This window comes from Bubalus kerabau, chromosome 10 (assembly GCF_029407905.1).
Source record: "Bubalus kerabau isolate K-KA32 ecotype Philippines breed swamp buffalo chromosome 10, PCC_UOA_SB_1v2, whole genome shotgun sequence".
NCBI classification, from domain to species: Eukaryota; Metazoa; Chordata; class Mammalia; order Artiodactyla; family Bovidae; genus Bubalus; species Bubalus kerabau.
The window spans coordinates 52,349,196-52,364,802 of record NC_073633.1 but is presented as its reverse complement, the minus strand read 5'-3'; the positions used below and the strand labels follow the sequence as shown (position 1 = coordinate 52,364,802).

Below are 15,607 nucleotides of genomic sequence, written 5' to 3'. Positions count from 1 at the left end.
TTGAAAGGTGTTTTCCCCATTATATTGCTTCTGTATCCTTGTCAAATTAATTTGAATATATTGCTGTGGATCTATTTCTGGGTGCCCTAATCTGTTTTGCTGATTTGCGTATCTGTCCTTCTGCTGATATCACACTGTCCTGATCACTTTAACTGTATAGTATGCCTTAACTTCAACCTGAATGATTCCTTTCACTTTTTTCTTCTTTTTCAGAATTGTTTTAGCTACTTTAGATCCTTTTCCTTTCCATGAACATGTTAGAAAAACCTTGTCTGTATTCACACAAAAAAAACTTAGCTGGGATTTTGATGGGCATTGCATCGAAATTATAGATCAATTGGGGGAGAATTGATAACTTTACTATGTTGAGTTTTTCAGTCTATGAACGTGGTATTAGATCCTCTTTGATTTCTTTCAACATTTTGTAATTTTCAGTGTGCAGATACTTGTACATGTTATAACAATATACAGAGTCATTTTAAATTTTTAGATTTATTTTAAATTCAGTGAATAGATCAAGTAAATTTACATGACATATGTCAAAAACATGAAATAACCCATGTGTGTGTATGTATAACCATGTGCAACCATTTAGAATATATGGTAAAAAGAGATCACACACAGAATGGCAGACATACACACAAAATTGTTTGGATAAGGGGTAGAATGTGTTTTAATGGCATAAATAACAGATTTCTCTAGGTCCTCAATTTGAACATACCATTAAATCTTGAAGGAAGTTCATTGGCATAATTTAAGAAGTAAGTTAAAAGTGAGTGATTCATTCATTACTTGAATAGGCTATTTGGAATTCTAAATTAAAAAACTCAATGAAATTATAATTTATAAAATGTAGATATTGATATTGAACACAATTATACCACACAGCCTTCAGATCAATCATATATATATATTGTGAGAGAACAAGTTTGATATGTTTATAGATACTTCCATCATATCTCCTTCTATATTGGTGAATATTTTGCCCCCATTTGTAGATTCAACAAACATGGATCATGTAGTTCTATAGAATTAACTTTTGAAAAAAAGTAGACTAACCTAGTTCAGACCCATGTGGCTCAAGGGTCAGCTGTACTTCATGCTATATTTTGTATTGTTATAATAGAAAGTGCTTGGGTGTTGGAGCTGGGAAGATTGGCCTAGAATTCTTGATATAATATTGTCTCTGTGAGAAATATCAGAAACTCATGACTTGGAGAGACATCTTTAACCTTCTTAAACCTCAGTTTCTTCATGTGAAAAATGGGAATTATAATTCTTTTTCATTTTAAGTAGTGCATTGACAGGTTCAGATGAAGAATCTGACAGGTCTTTTTTCCCCATTTATTGTTGTTGTTGTTGTTTTAATTGGAGAATAATTGCTTTAAAATGTTGTATTAGTTTTTGCTGAATATTAACATAAATCCCCTCCATCCTACCCCTCTAGGTCATCACAGAGCTCTAATGAAGATTAAGTGAGATAATGTATGTAAATAAATGTAGTAGCTGGAAGGTAGGGATATTTAGTAAATTTTAGGTTAGCCAACTCCTTAGCCCTTCTTACAGCCTCCTAATTCCTGGCCCCTGAGTCCTCCAACTTTTAATTGGCTTTTAGAATCATGATACAGAGCAGGGGCTAGAAACCTTTTTTAATAAAGGGCCAGATAGTCGATGTCTTCGACCTTGCTGGCTGTGCTCCTCCTCTCTGTGCTTGTAGCCCAGAAGCAGTAGGCAATATGTAAATAAATGAGCCTGGTTATGTTCTTGTAAAGTTTTATTTATGGACTATGAAATATAATGTTTTCACTTTTCATGAAGTATTATTGCTCTTTTGAATCTCTTTCAACTCTGTAGAAATAGACAATTTACTCTTAGCTCTCAGGCCAAAAAAATCGGGGGGTGATGGGGCAGAAAACTGGCTTTAGTACCTGTCATAGTTTGCTGGCCCCAATAGGGAGGATGACTCTCATGAGCCTGTTACGTGACAGTGTTCTCAGTGGCTAAGAACATACACTCTGAAGAAGACCTGGGTTTCAAATTCTGGCTTTGCACATAGTTTGACCTTCCATAAGTTACTTTACTTTCATTTCTAAACTTCAGTTTATTAACCTAGGACGTTGACTTTTTATGAGGTTTAAAGGAAATAATATAGAAAAGGAGACGTTGTACAAATGATTTCAATAGATGAGAGCTGTAAGCATCTGCAGTCTTCCTCTTTCATTGAAATCTTTTGCAATTTATCTTGATAAGTTTTTCAAAATCCCGTAAGGAACAGTAAGGCATTTCCCATGACTTGCAAAAGATCTTGTTTCTTTGCAAGAAATCTTTGTGTAAACCTTCCGATTTATAAATTTGCCTTTAACTTTCCTTGCAACCACAACCAGAGCTTTGAGGTGAGAAACCTGGGGAACTGACCCTCTTCTCTCTGAACTATAAAAGCATCACAGAAGGCATTCAAAGCATCTCAGAATCATGAATTAAATCAAAATGAATTGCCAGTTGTTTTTAGGGAGAGAAACCGCTAATGAACAGAGTCTTTAACACCATTTTGCTTTTGAGCAGCCATCCCTCTCTGCCATGTGCCTAAAAGATTAAAAAAGAAAAGCATACTGATGACACAGCGAAGCACCAAGGCAGCGCTTTGGCAGGAAGCCACTGTAGAACTCTGGTGAGCACAGCAGGCTCACGGACTTAGGCCACGTTGGAGTCGGGCTTAGAGCCAAAGCATGCCCACAGCTTAGCCCACTGGCATCCCTCCACCCCAGTCTGAACCTGATGTAAGGCACAGGTGATGTAAGAATCAGCCAGTACACACACCTGCAAGAAGAGCCCAAGGCTAAGCAGACTTAATCACAGCCAGCTGCCAGGACTGAATCCTCAGTAACGGCTAAGAGGTGCTTGTGCACTAAGAGGATCATGTGCATTCTCAGTCCCGTCTGACTCTCTGCAACACTCTGGACTGTAGCCTGCCAGGCTCTTCTGTCCATGGGATTCTCCAGGCAAGAACACTGAAGTGGATTGTCATTTCCTTCCCCAGGGAATCTTCCTGACCCAGGGATCAAACCTACGGCTCCTGCATTGCAAGCCACTTCTTTCCCTCCGCAGCACTTGGGAAGTCCCTGAATGAAGAAAGGCTGGGGTTATTAGTGGATCCTACCTCTCCTTGGTAGAATACGTACCTTCTCCTGCCTTTAAGTTATGCAAGCTCGACACCTCAGAACAAAACCAACCTGATGAGGATTGCCTCAAGATAGAAGTTGCTAGGTAGCTCACAGAATCGCAACCAGAGTCTACATGTGTCTGTGCACCAAAAGAGTTGGTTCTTCACTGGATCCTGCCTAGCCTGCTGTCTTCTCCCAGAGATAAAAGGATACTGGTGTCTGTAGTTGGAAAACTGGAGAGGAGACATGTGGGATGGACTGAGATTCTAGATTTAGGGAAGAAGGGGGAACCTTATTGCCTCTGGACCTTCTCCTATTATGTAGGTCTGCCACTAAGGTTCTAAGGCAGATCCTCTCTTGGGGGAGCCCTTATATCACTAGCACAGAGCCAAGCCCCTTGCTGTTTTAACTTTCCCCAGCTGCTCTACATTTTGCGGGTAGACTCAAAAATAATTGTGTCCCTTGATGGTGGTCCCTGTTGCTGAGGGACAGTATTTTCTGAGTTTCTTTTATACCCTCTTCCCCCACCCCCAGTTATGAACTTGAACTGGAATGCCCACTGTAAGCTGTTTGCTCGTTCACTGTGGTTTCCTCTCCCAGACCAGAATGATCTCGGGAGTCAGGGCAATCCATCAGGATCCTGTGTTGCCTCACCCCAAAGCCCCTCACTGGGGAGGTGCAGATTTGAGAGCAGGAAGGCAACAGCTGCAAACCATATTTTATTTCTGATCTCCTTCCTAGGCCCGGCAGCTGGGCTGGTGCCAACCCTGTATAACTAAACCGGTGGCTCCTAAGCCAAGTGATGCTGACGGGCATGGTCCACCCTGCACTGATTTCACCCCTGGTGGAACTAGCCTCTCTACAAAGGATCTGACTCGTCCCTGAGTTTTCCCTAAGGACTCAGAGGTTCTTACAGTGCTATATTCCCCTTCTCAGACACCCACTCAGATTCCTACTGCCTTTGTCTTCTCCTCCTGGGAGGAAGCTGGAGGTGTGCCGTGACCTTCTCTGTCTGATGGTTTGTGAACCGCCCTCAGAAACTGGGAGGGGTACTTTTGCATTTTCTCTAATTGTTTCCCTCAGAAGTAGTAAACTGGTAGACAGTCTCTTTTAAAGTCAGAGATGTTTTTGTACTCAGACCTGTGTTCTAATCCTGGCTTTATCACTTATTATCATTGCTGGCCCCTTCATTTCAAGGTGGGGAAGTTGATGGTGCTGATGATGGCAACATTTGAGGGAGGCTCTGAAAATTAATGATAATATTTATTAAGCATCGGTCACACTACTGGTTTAAGTACCTGTCCTTGCATACACATCCATGTATACTTGTACACTTTGTGCTAATTTGTATGCATATTGCTTTTGTAGTGGTGCGGTGGGAATTGCTAGATTTTTGCAAATAATTTTGAAAAGTTTGTTTTTTCCTGACCACTAGAAATGTGTTTTAAGTTAAATTTTTGGAGTAAGGAAAGGCACAGGACAATAATACAAATCATGTGAGATGATCATTGCTACCATTTCCTCATGTAGTGAATTTTCTAAAAAAAAAAAAAAAAAAAAAGTTTAAAATTTTATTTCATAGGATCATGCTGTACAAACTTTTTTAATGTGAATAATTTATTATCATGAATCCAGTTGTTTTCCTGTACTATGATTTGTAATAGTTTTAGAGTAGGGATTCCCAGGTGGCTCAGTGGTAAAGAATACACCTGCCAAGGCAGGAGACACAGGTTCAATGCCTAGGTCAGGAAGATCCCCTGGAGGAGGAAATTGCAACCCATTCCAGTATTTTTTGTCAGGAAAATTTCATGGAGGGAAGATCCTGGAGGGCTACTGTCTATGGGGTTACAAAGAGTCGAACACGACTGAGCATGATTATGCACCATTGTAGAGTAGTCTTCTGTTTGGAATATCATAATTATCAAATCTCTTATAGTTGACATTTTGGGTTATTTGTATTTTTTTGCTCTGAAAAACTCTAGCTAAGCCTTCTTGCTTTGTTATCTTTATACACATTTGTAACTTCTTTTTTAATAAGTTTCTAAAAGCAAGTTGGACTAAAAGTAGGAACATTTTTAAAGCTTTGAATTGTTAATGAATTTTCTTCCATAAAGGTTTTGCTGTTTTAAATCACCATCAATAGTGGTCCTCTTTCATACCTTCTTTAATTGAGCATTAATTTTGTAAAAGATAAACTATTATATATACATGAAAATTTATCTGATTTCTTCTTATGGCTTATTAACTAGTTATTTTATAATTTTAAACATTTTCTGATCATGTTCTTTGCCACATATGTTTGATTTATGATAACCTGTGACATATAAAGCATATGAAATATTTTATCATCCTATTAGTTGTAAATATTTATTCAGCAGTCATTTGCCTTTTAATTTTTTATGGTGAGGTCTCTTTCTTTCATTTCTCTCTTTTTTCAAAAAACATATATCAAAGTCCATCTATTTTATAGTTAAAGCTTTTAATCTTTTCCTTTATTTGGCATTTGTGCTATACATTTCCACATCCCATCCCATCCCCCACTGGAATCACAAAAATATCCAACTGTATATTCTTTCTAAATTATTAGCCTATCTTGAATTTGCTGTATCATGAGTATGAGGTCAGTTCAGTTCAGTTGCTCAGTCGTGTCTGGCTCTTTGAGACCCCATGGACTACAGCATGCTAGGCTTCCCGGTCATTCATCAACTCCCGGAGCCTACTCAAACTCATGTCCATCACATTAGTGATGCCATCCAACCATCTCATCCTCTGTTGTCCCCTTCTCCTCCCGCCTTCAATCTCTCCCAGTATCAGGGTCCTTTCCACTGAGTCAGTTCTTCCCATCACGTGGCCAAAGTACTGGAGTTTCAGCTTCAGCATCAGTTCTTCCAATGAATATTCAGGACTGATTTCCTTTGGGATGGACTGCTTGGATCTCCTTGCTGTTCCAGGGACTCTCAAGAGTCTCCTCCAACACCACAGTTCAAAAGCACCAATTCTTCAGTGCTCAGCTTTCCTTATAGTCCAGCTCTCACATCCACACATGACTACTGCAAAAACCATAGCTTTGAGTAGACAAACCTTTGTTGGCAAAGTAGTGTCTCTGCTTTTTAATATGTTGTCTAGGTTGGTCAGGTTGGTCATAGCTTTTCTTCCAAGGAGCAAGCGTCTTTTAATTTCATGTCTGCGGTCACCATCTGCAGTGATTTTGGAGCCCCCCAAAATAAAGTCTGTCACTGTTTCCATTGTTTCCCCATCTATTTGCCATGAAGTGATGGGACCAGATGCCATGATCTTAGTTTTCTGAATGTTGAGTTTTAAGCCAACTTTTTCACTCTTCTCTTTCACTTTCATCAAGAGGCTCTTTAGTTCTTCTTTACTTTCTGCCATAAGGGTGTCATCTGCGTATCTGAGGTTACTGATATTTCTCTTGGCAGTCTTGATTCCAGCTTGTGCTTCATCCAGCCCAGCGTTTCTCATGATGTACTCTGCATATAAGTTAAATAAGCAGGGTGACAATATACAGCCTTGATGTACTCTTTTTCCTATTTGGAACCAGTCTGTTGTTTCATGTCCAGTTCTAACTGCTGCTTCTTGACTTGCTCAGTGATTTCTCAGAAGGCAGGTCAGGTGGTCTGGTATTTCCATCTCTTTCAGAATTTTCCACAGTTTGTTGTGATCCACACGGTCAAAGGCTTTGGCATAGTCAATAAAACAGAAATAGATGTTTTTCTGGAACTCTCTTTCTTTTTCGATGATGCAGCAGATGTTGGCATTTTGATCTCTGGTTCCTCTGCCTTTTCTAAAACCAGCTTGAACATCTGGAAGTTCATGGTACTGTTGAAGCCTGGCTTGGAGAATTTTGAGCATTACTTTGCTAGCGTGTGAGATGAATGCAATTGTGCTTTAGTTTGAGCATTCTTTGGCATTGCCTTTCTTTGGATTTGGAATGAAAACTGAGCTTTTCCAGTCCTGTGACCACTGCTGAGTTTTCCAGGTTTGCTGGCATATTGAGTGTAACACTTTCACAGCATCATCTTTTAGGATTTGAAATAGCTCAACTGGAATTCTATCACCTCCACTGGCTTTGTTCATAGTGATGCTTCCTAAGGCCCACTTGACTATGCATTCCAGGATATCTGGCTTTAGGTGAGTGATCACATCATAATGGTTATCTAGGTCATGACGATCTGTTTTGTATAGTTCTTCTGTGTATTCTTGCCACCTCTTCTTAATATCTTCTGCTTCTGTTAGATCCATACCATTTCTGTCCTTTATTGTGCTCATCTTTGCATGAAATGAGGTAGGAATTATTATTTTAAAAAATTATTTTAATAGGTATGATAACTATTTCTTTAAAAACTTATTAAAACCAATCAAACTATTTTGAGTCCATAGATACACATTAAAAATAACAAAACCCAAGCCTCCAGATGGAAATATATTTCAGGGAATATTTAAAAAAAAAATCTGTGCTTAGTAATGAGAAGATAACTACTCTGGCAATTTTAGTTAATTCTAAATAGCTGAAGTGCCATATTTTAATTCTATATTAACCTTTTTGTGTTACTCACTGAGGTGGCTACTGGGAGTTCAGTTTAACTTCTTTTTCTCTGGATATGTTTTTTCTGTCACAATCTCTGTTTTTGGAGCAGCCTGACCTTCTGGACAGTATCTCTCTGCAGAGAAAACTTGTGGATCTTTCCAATTTCTGTGGATCCTTCCAGTCTTCTGATAGCTCTGTTTTAGCTTCCATCCCTTTAATTTACGAGTCATTTATCTAGTCTTTAAAAAACTCTTGATTTTCCAACAGCCCCGCCTATTTTGAAACAGTGATGTAAGTTGACCGCAGGTAAAAAATCACAAAATCACTGATGACTTGGAAAAATCAGATGTATTCAGAGGAAGAGCACTGATTCTTTGTACCTCCTGTTTCAGGAAAAGATGAAAGGGAAGAACAAGCTGGTGCCTCGCCTGCTGGGGATCACTAAGGACTCAGTGATGCGTGTGGATGAAAAGACCAAGGAAGTGTTGCAGGAGTGGCCACTGACCACGGTCAAGCGCTGGGCAGCCTCACCCAAGAGCTTCACACTGGTAGGGACTGGCTGAAGGCAATGAGTGGGCTAGCATATTCTGGGTGATACCATCGGGCAGGGGAAACAAGACAAGCCCACTGGGCTTCCCTGGCCTTGGAGAGGGATAGATGGTGGGGGTCCCTAGGGCAGGGAGTGGGGGCAGTCACTGGTCTAGAAGTGAGGGAGATGTCTGAGCTCTGGGTCGTCTTAGCCACCTCTTTATCTCTGGTCCTCTAAGGCGGTCTGAGTTCCTTAATTAGAAAGAGCCAGTCAAGGATGATTCTCGGTCTTCTGTGGTTCTGATGCCATCCCTAGTATAGCCTAAAAAGCAATTTGATGATGCTGTGAGGCCGTAGGGATGCTTCTCATCTCTAGTTTTAGAAATTTCTAAATAAGCTCTTAAGAATTGTGGCATCTTGCCAAGCTGTGTTTTCCCAGCCTGCCTATGAAGAGACATGCTGTACAGTGGAAATAGCACAGACTGTGGGGTGGTGTTCAAAATCAGCTTTCCTTCCCAGTTCTATGCCTTTGCTCAAGTTACTTCTCCTCTCTGAGCTTTAACATCCTTGGTTGTGAAATGGGAATAGTAATACCTGTTTCTCAGAGTTACCGGAGTCAAATGAGACGATGATAACAAAATGCCCAAAGTGAAATACACTGAATGTCGGGAGGATGTGTGTTTGTTCCAGACCTTTAAACTTCTGAATTCTCCCTCCCAACCTCAGTATCTGCTTTTAGCAGAGTATACCGTGTGGCCCTCACTATAGCCAGCCACACTGATATATGAAAATCAGTAGTGCAATTATTTTGTAGTGTGTATTGAGCCATAAGAGAATCAGAAAGTGTTGAAATTTGTCAGTTTCTTCAGAACTCCTAAATGGTACTATTCTCCGGCTCTCATGAACACTTGAAACATCTGCATCTAGGCAAGATCTTACATCAGAGCATCAGAAAAAAGGTATCAAGAAGGGGCCTTGGTGGGAATATTAGTTATCTAATTTGAGCATTGACTCTTGCCAGTTGGGAGGAATCTTCAGAAAACATACCTTCCTTCCATTTAGGTCTACTTACCTGCCATGCTTTTTGAGTATAATTGTTTAAGTATTTCTTCTATATATTATACATTGACCACTACATGAGATGGTATTACTTTTGCTTCATCTGCATAAGATTGAAGAAAACGCATGAGGTGAAGGATATAATTTACTTCTGTTTTTATCCATCTCATTGCTCTTTCTCTTTCTAAAGTTCCCAGTTTTCTTTTGTTTTCATTTTCTTTGTGTTCAGAGAGTTTTTCTTAAGCCATTCTTTAAAGGTAAATCTGCTAGCAACAAATTCTTTAGTTTTCCTTTAGCTGACAGAGTTTTCCCTTCATTCATGAAGATTAATTTTGCCAGATACAGAATTTGAGATTCTCAGTTCTTTTAGCACTTGAAAAATGTCATTCCACTTCTCTGTGGCCTCTGCCGTTTCAACATAGAAACTTTCTGGCATCGTGTTGGTGTTCATTTATAGGTAACATGCTGCTTTTCTATGAATGTTTTGAAGATTGTCTTTCTCCAGTTTTCACAAGTTCTTGGTGTGGATTTCTTAGGCTTATTCTGTTGTAGGGTTTGCTTAGTTTCTTGAATTTGTAGGCTTATGTCATTCACTAATTTTTATAAGTTTTCAGTCATTGTTTCTTTATATATATATATAATGTATGTATATATTTTGGTCCAACAGTGGGAGGCTCTACTCTCCTTCTGTGTTTCTGATGATATGGATATTAGGACCTTTTTAAATTGTCCTGCAGATCCCTGAAGCTCTCTTTTGTTTTGCCTGTTTTCTGTTGTTTCACTTGACTAAATTTTATCAGTCTATTTTCAAGCTGACTGGTTCTGTTCTTTGTCATTTCCACAGTACTATTTTATCTATCCCATGAGTTTTTTACTTCGATTATGGCATTTTTTTATTTGCAAATTTCAGTCTGGTTCTTTTTTATGACTTAAATTTCTTTGTTAAGCCTCTTGTTTTCATTTGTTTCAGGAGATTTTGTAATTGTTGAAACATTTTTTATGATTCAAAATTTAAAAATTCTTACCAGATGATTCCAACATCTGATTCATTTCAGTATTGGCATCAGTTGATTATCTTTTTTTTTTTCTTACATCGTATTCATCTTGGTTCTTGACATGCATAGTGATTTTTAATTATATCCTAGATGCTATGGATTTTATATTAGGATCTTCTTTAAATCTCTGTTTTCGTAGACAGTCACCTTGTTTAGGTCTGGTGTATAGTCCAGTGTTCTGGCATACTTCTGTGGACTTGAGTTGGCAATGGAAATTTATTTTCTGAGCCCTGGCAATGTTCTGGATTGCCTTGTTCTTCTGACATTGCTGGGTTCCTGCTCAAAGCCTGCTAGTGCTGTCTATGAGGGAATAAAGTAATTCCTATGGCCACCTACTATTAACAGGTGACCTTTCTTAGGAACACAGAAGGTGAGTGGAGGGGAGGGAGACACAGGGCTTCACTGTGGCCACTGCTGCAGAGTGGTCAGACCACCTGCCTGCCTGGGTTGTGGAGAAGGGCCTGGGATGGCCAGGCTTTCACTGCTTTGCAGCCGCCCATGAGCAACTCAGCTGTGAAGCTGCTTGAGGCTCCCAATTAGGTCTTTGTTGGGCCTCCCATCTCCTGGTCCCTTGGCCAGAGAGAACAGACTTTCATAACCTTCCTGTTGGAGGTTCCAAGTTTCAGGCATCTCCAGCACCCAGCCTTGGAAATGTGGGATATGAAATAAAACTCGAGAACTCATCAGATTGTGGTTGCTCGAATACTGAGGTCACCAGTCAATACAACTTTCCAGGTTTCAGAGCCTTTCCATTTGTTTATTGAGTACATTTTAGGGTGTTATATTTAGGGGAGATGAGCAAGAACAAGTGAATCTATGCCAGAACTTGTTCCAAGATTGGACCCCCTCACCTTTGAAACTGGTGATGTGACTGTATTTCTTCTAACGTGAGTTCTTCCCCCCTAGGATTTTGGGGAGTATCAGGAAAGCTACTACTCCGTACAGACCACTGAAGGAGAGCAAATATCCCAGCTGATTGCAGGCTACATTGACATCATCCTCAAAAAGGTATTTCATACTGTGCAGATTAGACAGCACTTTTTATTTAAAAGTCTCAGTTTAGATGATGTAGCTACCTGGAAAATAAAAAGCTCATGTAAAGTACTTGATGTGCTAATGGAATCTTTAGCATTAAGATTGCTGGAGTGTGCAGTCTTTGAGCGCGTATCCATTTCTGATTTTGTGGCAGCTCACATTTGTGTCACTGACTGCCAGGCAGTGAGCAAGTGTATCACTTAGCTAATGAATGAGCCCAGCTCACCCCTCAGCATCTTCCTCTCTAGATAGTTGTTACCTTTTCCTCTCTAGAAACGGGGTTGAGGGCCTAAAGATTTTCTTTCATTTTTTTTCTTTCTCTCTCATCCAGTTTTAATGAGGGGGAGGGTGTTATATGCCATAGTGGTACATAAAATAACCTTTCCTAAGGTTTCAAGATACCACCCGCTGAAATAGCCAAGTTCTAGTAGAGTATTCGGAGAAGGCAATGGCACCCCACTCCAGTACTCTTGCCTGGAAAATCCCATGGATGGAGGAGCCTGGTAGGCTTCAGTCTATGGGGTCGCTAAGAGTCGGACACGACTCAGCGACTTCACTTTCCCTTTTCACTTTCCTGCATTGGAGAAGGAAATGGCAACTCCAGTGTTCTTGCCTGGAGAATCCCAGGGACGGGGGAGCCTGGTGGGCTGCCGTCTATGGGGTCGCACAGAGTCGGACACGACTGAAGTGACTTAGCAGCGGCAGCAGCAGAGTATTAGTGTCTTAATTTTAACTATATGAAATTGTCTGTGCAATAATATATACAAAAGGCATTATATATATATTAAATATTACATTTCTTTTTCATTATAACTATTGATTTTATTCACCTATCACTTATTAAATATCCCATACAAGGTATTTGGGGTCAACCTTAACGTACCTGCTTATGTGGCTCATTTTAAAAGGCCTCCTTAAAAGGATCTTGTGTCAAGACCTGCTAACTTTCACGTTTGTCTTGTTTTACCTCAGAAACAAAGTAAAGATAGATTTGGACTGGAGGGCGATGAGGAGTCAACTATGTTAGAAGAATCTGTCTCCCCTAAAAAGTAAGTGTATTTAAGATCAGGGATAACTGCCTTCTCCCAGCATGGGCAGGTTTCCTAGGCCAACTCTGGGCCGGTTGCCCTGAAGTCCTTTCCGTGGAGGAGGTGATAATGGATGAGATAGATGAGTCTTGCTTCTCAAAGTGTGGTCCCCAGACCATTGTCATCACTGTTGAGGGTGTCCTGTTGGAGTGAGAGCAGCTGGGGATTTCAGGGAGACACGGAAGACCATGTGGTACTTAATTCCATCTTTAGACATGGTAAGCCTTCATGTCCCACTTTGAATTTCTGATTTAAATCTCATAAACTGCATCATTATCATCAAAGCCTGGAGAGTGAGTTCAGTTCTGTATCTTTTGGGCTAGGGACCTACCCAGTAGGGGAATTTTTGTTTATGAGACGCTAGTTACTGCCATGCTTGATACACATGTCATGAGATAGCAAAAGGAAATGGTAAAAACAGGGACTCTGGAGCCAGAGTTACTAGGTTTCAATCTGGGGTCTGTTTTTCAATGTGTGGCCCTGGGGGCATTATGAGTTTTCTCTGTCTCCTTCATCTCATCTAAAAAATGAGAATAATGATTGATAGTACTACCTCATAAGTTGATTTTGATGCTTGAGTTCTTAATAATGCTTATAAAACAAATAAAGCACATTAAGCAATCTCTTGATTGTAATACATATTTGCTATTTTTATCATTATTTTAAATTTAGAGCAGTCTCAATTTAGCCCCATTTTGTGAATGAGGAAACTGAGATTTATTAAAATTTAGGAATAGGCAAGACCTGTTGAGAAGCCTGTTCACCCACTCCCTTGATGTTCGTAGAGCATTGTAGCAACAGTTTCTCTTGTCTGTACTGTGTGTGTCCATCTTGCTGTCTTACTTGAGCCCAGCAACATCCCCCATGGCAGAGGTAGGCTAGATCTTGTCATCCTCAGACCGTGGATGAGGAATCTGAAGCTCCTGGAGGTCAGTTGAGATGCACACCTGGGGCCGAGCCAGGACTCGGATTCAGGTCTGCGACATCTCCTCTAGGGCGCTGTCCTAGGGCAGCATCTTGAACTTGCCCAGTTGTAGTCACTGTTTCTCCACCTTGGCTGCTGTGTACCACTTTCTCACAGTTTGCATCGTAATCCCCTTGAAAGTGTTTCTCTATTTGTCCCCTATTAGTATACAACTTTGGAGAAGGCAATGGCACCCCACTCCAGTAGTTTTGCCTGGAAAATCCCATGGATGGAGGAGGCTGGTAGGCTGCAGTCCACTGGGTTGCTAAGAGTCGGACACGACTGAGCAACTTCACTTTCACTTTTCACTTTCATGCATTGGAGAAGGAATTGGCAACCCACTCCAGTGTTCTTGCCTGGAGAATCCCAGGGACGGGGGAGCCTGGTGGGCTGCCGTCTCTGGGGTCGCACAGAGTCAGACACGACTGAAGCGACTTAGCAGCAGTAGCAGCAGCAGTATACAACTTGGAGCCAAATTTGATGTACTGCATTTCAAGTACTGTTTGGTACCCTCTGGCAAAAGACTTGAATTTCTTGGAGTTATTAATGACCATCAGATGAATGTTAGTAAGCTAGTGCTTCCTAATAGGGTCAGCTGTGCATTTCACAGGATTCCACTGCACTTGAACTTCTCCTAGGAGAAGCTCAGAAGTGTCTGTGCCCTAAGTGCTGGGACCCTCCCCTGCCTGGCGCCACTGCAGCCCCTCCCCACTGCAGAGGGCATCACAGTCCAGGGAGATCCTCATCACGAGATCTTTCACTTCTCCCTGAATTAGACATTGGCTGAGATCTTGGAATGCAGCTGAGCTCTGAGAGGAGCCTTAGATACACCCTCTCTAGTGCCCGTTCCTCTGCAGATGTTAATGTCCCTCCATGGATACCTGTCCATTGGTACCCTAACTTGACTCACAACCTTTGCCCTGGGCAACAGGAAGTGCACTGTGATGGTTCCAGAATCCTGGGACAGAGGCTCCTATGGCTTAACACAGCTACTCACCAACCCTGCCCCACTCCCTCCCCACCCCCCAACACAGACTTTCCCACATTCCCTGTGGGTTTGTCCTCTGGGTTATCAGATTCTTACCCTCATGTGCTCAAAGTCCTTTGCACTCACCTCTCATTCCAGGAAAATATCAAGAGGTAAAAACTTGAAAATTTTTTTTTACTAGATGCTCTGGGAGTCTTCCCAGACTTAAGTTGACATCATTTGGACGAGGTACCAAGGTCAGCCAGTCATCAAGGCTCCACAGGTGTTGAAACATCCTCTGTGGTCAGTGGCTTTCCACCTGGGGAAGGAGAGCTAAGCTGAGGGAGATGTGAAGTTCATTTCCACATTTCTTCCTTCAAACTAAGGATTACTGATCTCTGTCCCCAGGGCTTAGAATAGAACCTGGCATGCAGTAGATTTGTGTTGAATGAATGCTATTTCAGGTAGAATTTACCAAATACTACATCACTGTATCCAGAACATTCACTTAGGCCTAGAACGTCATTGTTTTCTGTGTCTTTCTGAACAGCTAATAGCATAAAGCCAGCAATTAATTACAGTACTGATTATATAAAAGGATTCATTCATCTCAGGGTTCTGCTGAGCATTTGAGTGCTGTTACCTCATTCATGATTCTGTCTGTATTTGCCTCTCTTAAATTGGTGGTCATAGCATGGAGCACGAACACTGCTGACGCCTGTGGTAGCAGGTGACATGACACTCCATGTGAGCGGCCACCTCGCAGTGACCAAAGCTTCTGTTCCCCGCAGGTCCACCATCCTGCAGCAGCAGTTCAATCGCACCGGGAAGGTGGAGCATGGTTCGGTGGCACTGCCAGCTGTAATGCGCTCTGGCTCCAGCGGGCCTGAGACCTTCAATGTTGGCAGCATGCCCTCCCCACAGCAGCAGGTCATGGTTGGGCAGATGCACCGCGGCCACATGCCCCCGCTGGTGAGGCTCCCGGGGGCCTTGCCCTGCGCATCACTAGGCTGCCCCTGGTGTCCAGGGAGCAATTCCAGCCTGGTGATGGGTTGTGTGTGTTATCCCCACTCTTGCTACTTCCTGTCTGCACCCTGGTTCTTCAGCTCTGCAGTCCCAAATGCCCAATTCCCAGTGTGTTTTCTTTTAAATGGGTGGCTCTGGCAGTGCTCTGTCTAGGACTACAGGTGTCCTCAAGGGCTGG

General features: G+C 41.5%; 1 protein-coding gene across 7 annotated transcripts in view; it reads left to right on the top strand.

Moving 5' to 3' along the window:
• Positions 1–15,607, top strand: part of TLN2 (talin 2) — a 499,060-nt gene that overhangs the window by 323,787 nt on the left and 159,666 nt on the right. For all 7 annotated transcript variants that reach the window (XM_055537745.1, XM_055537738.1, XM_055537740.1 and 4 more), the window contains 4 exons: positions 8,100–8,255; positions 11,256–11,357; positions 12,357–12,433; positions 15,195–15,375. In XM_055537745.1, the coding sequence (XP_055393720.1) occupies positions 8,100–8,255; positions 11,256–11,357; positions 12,357–12,433; positions 15,195–15,375 (516 nt within the window). The remainder of the gene's footprint in view (positions 1–8,099; positions 8,256–11,255; positions 11,358–12,356; positions 12,434–15,194; positions 15,376–15,607) is intronic.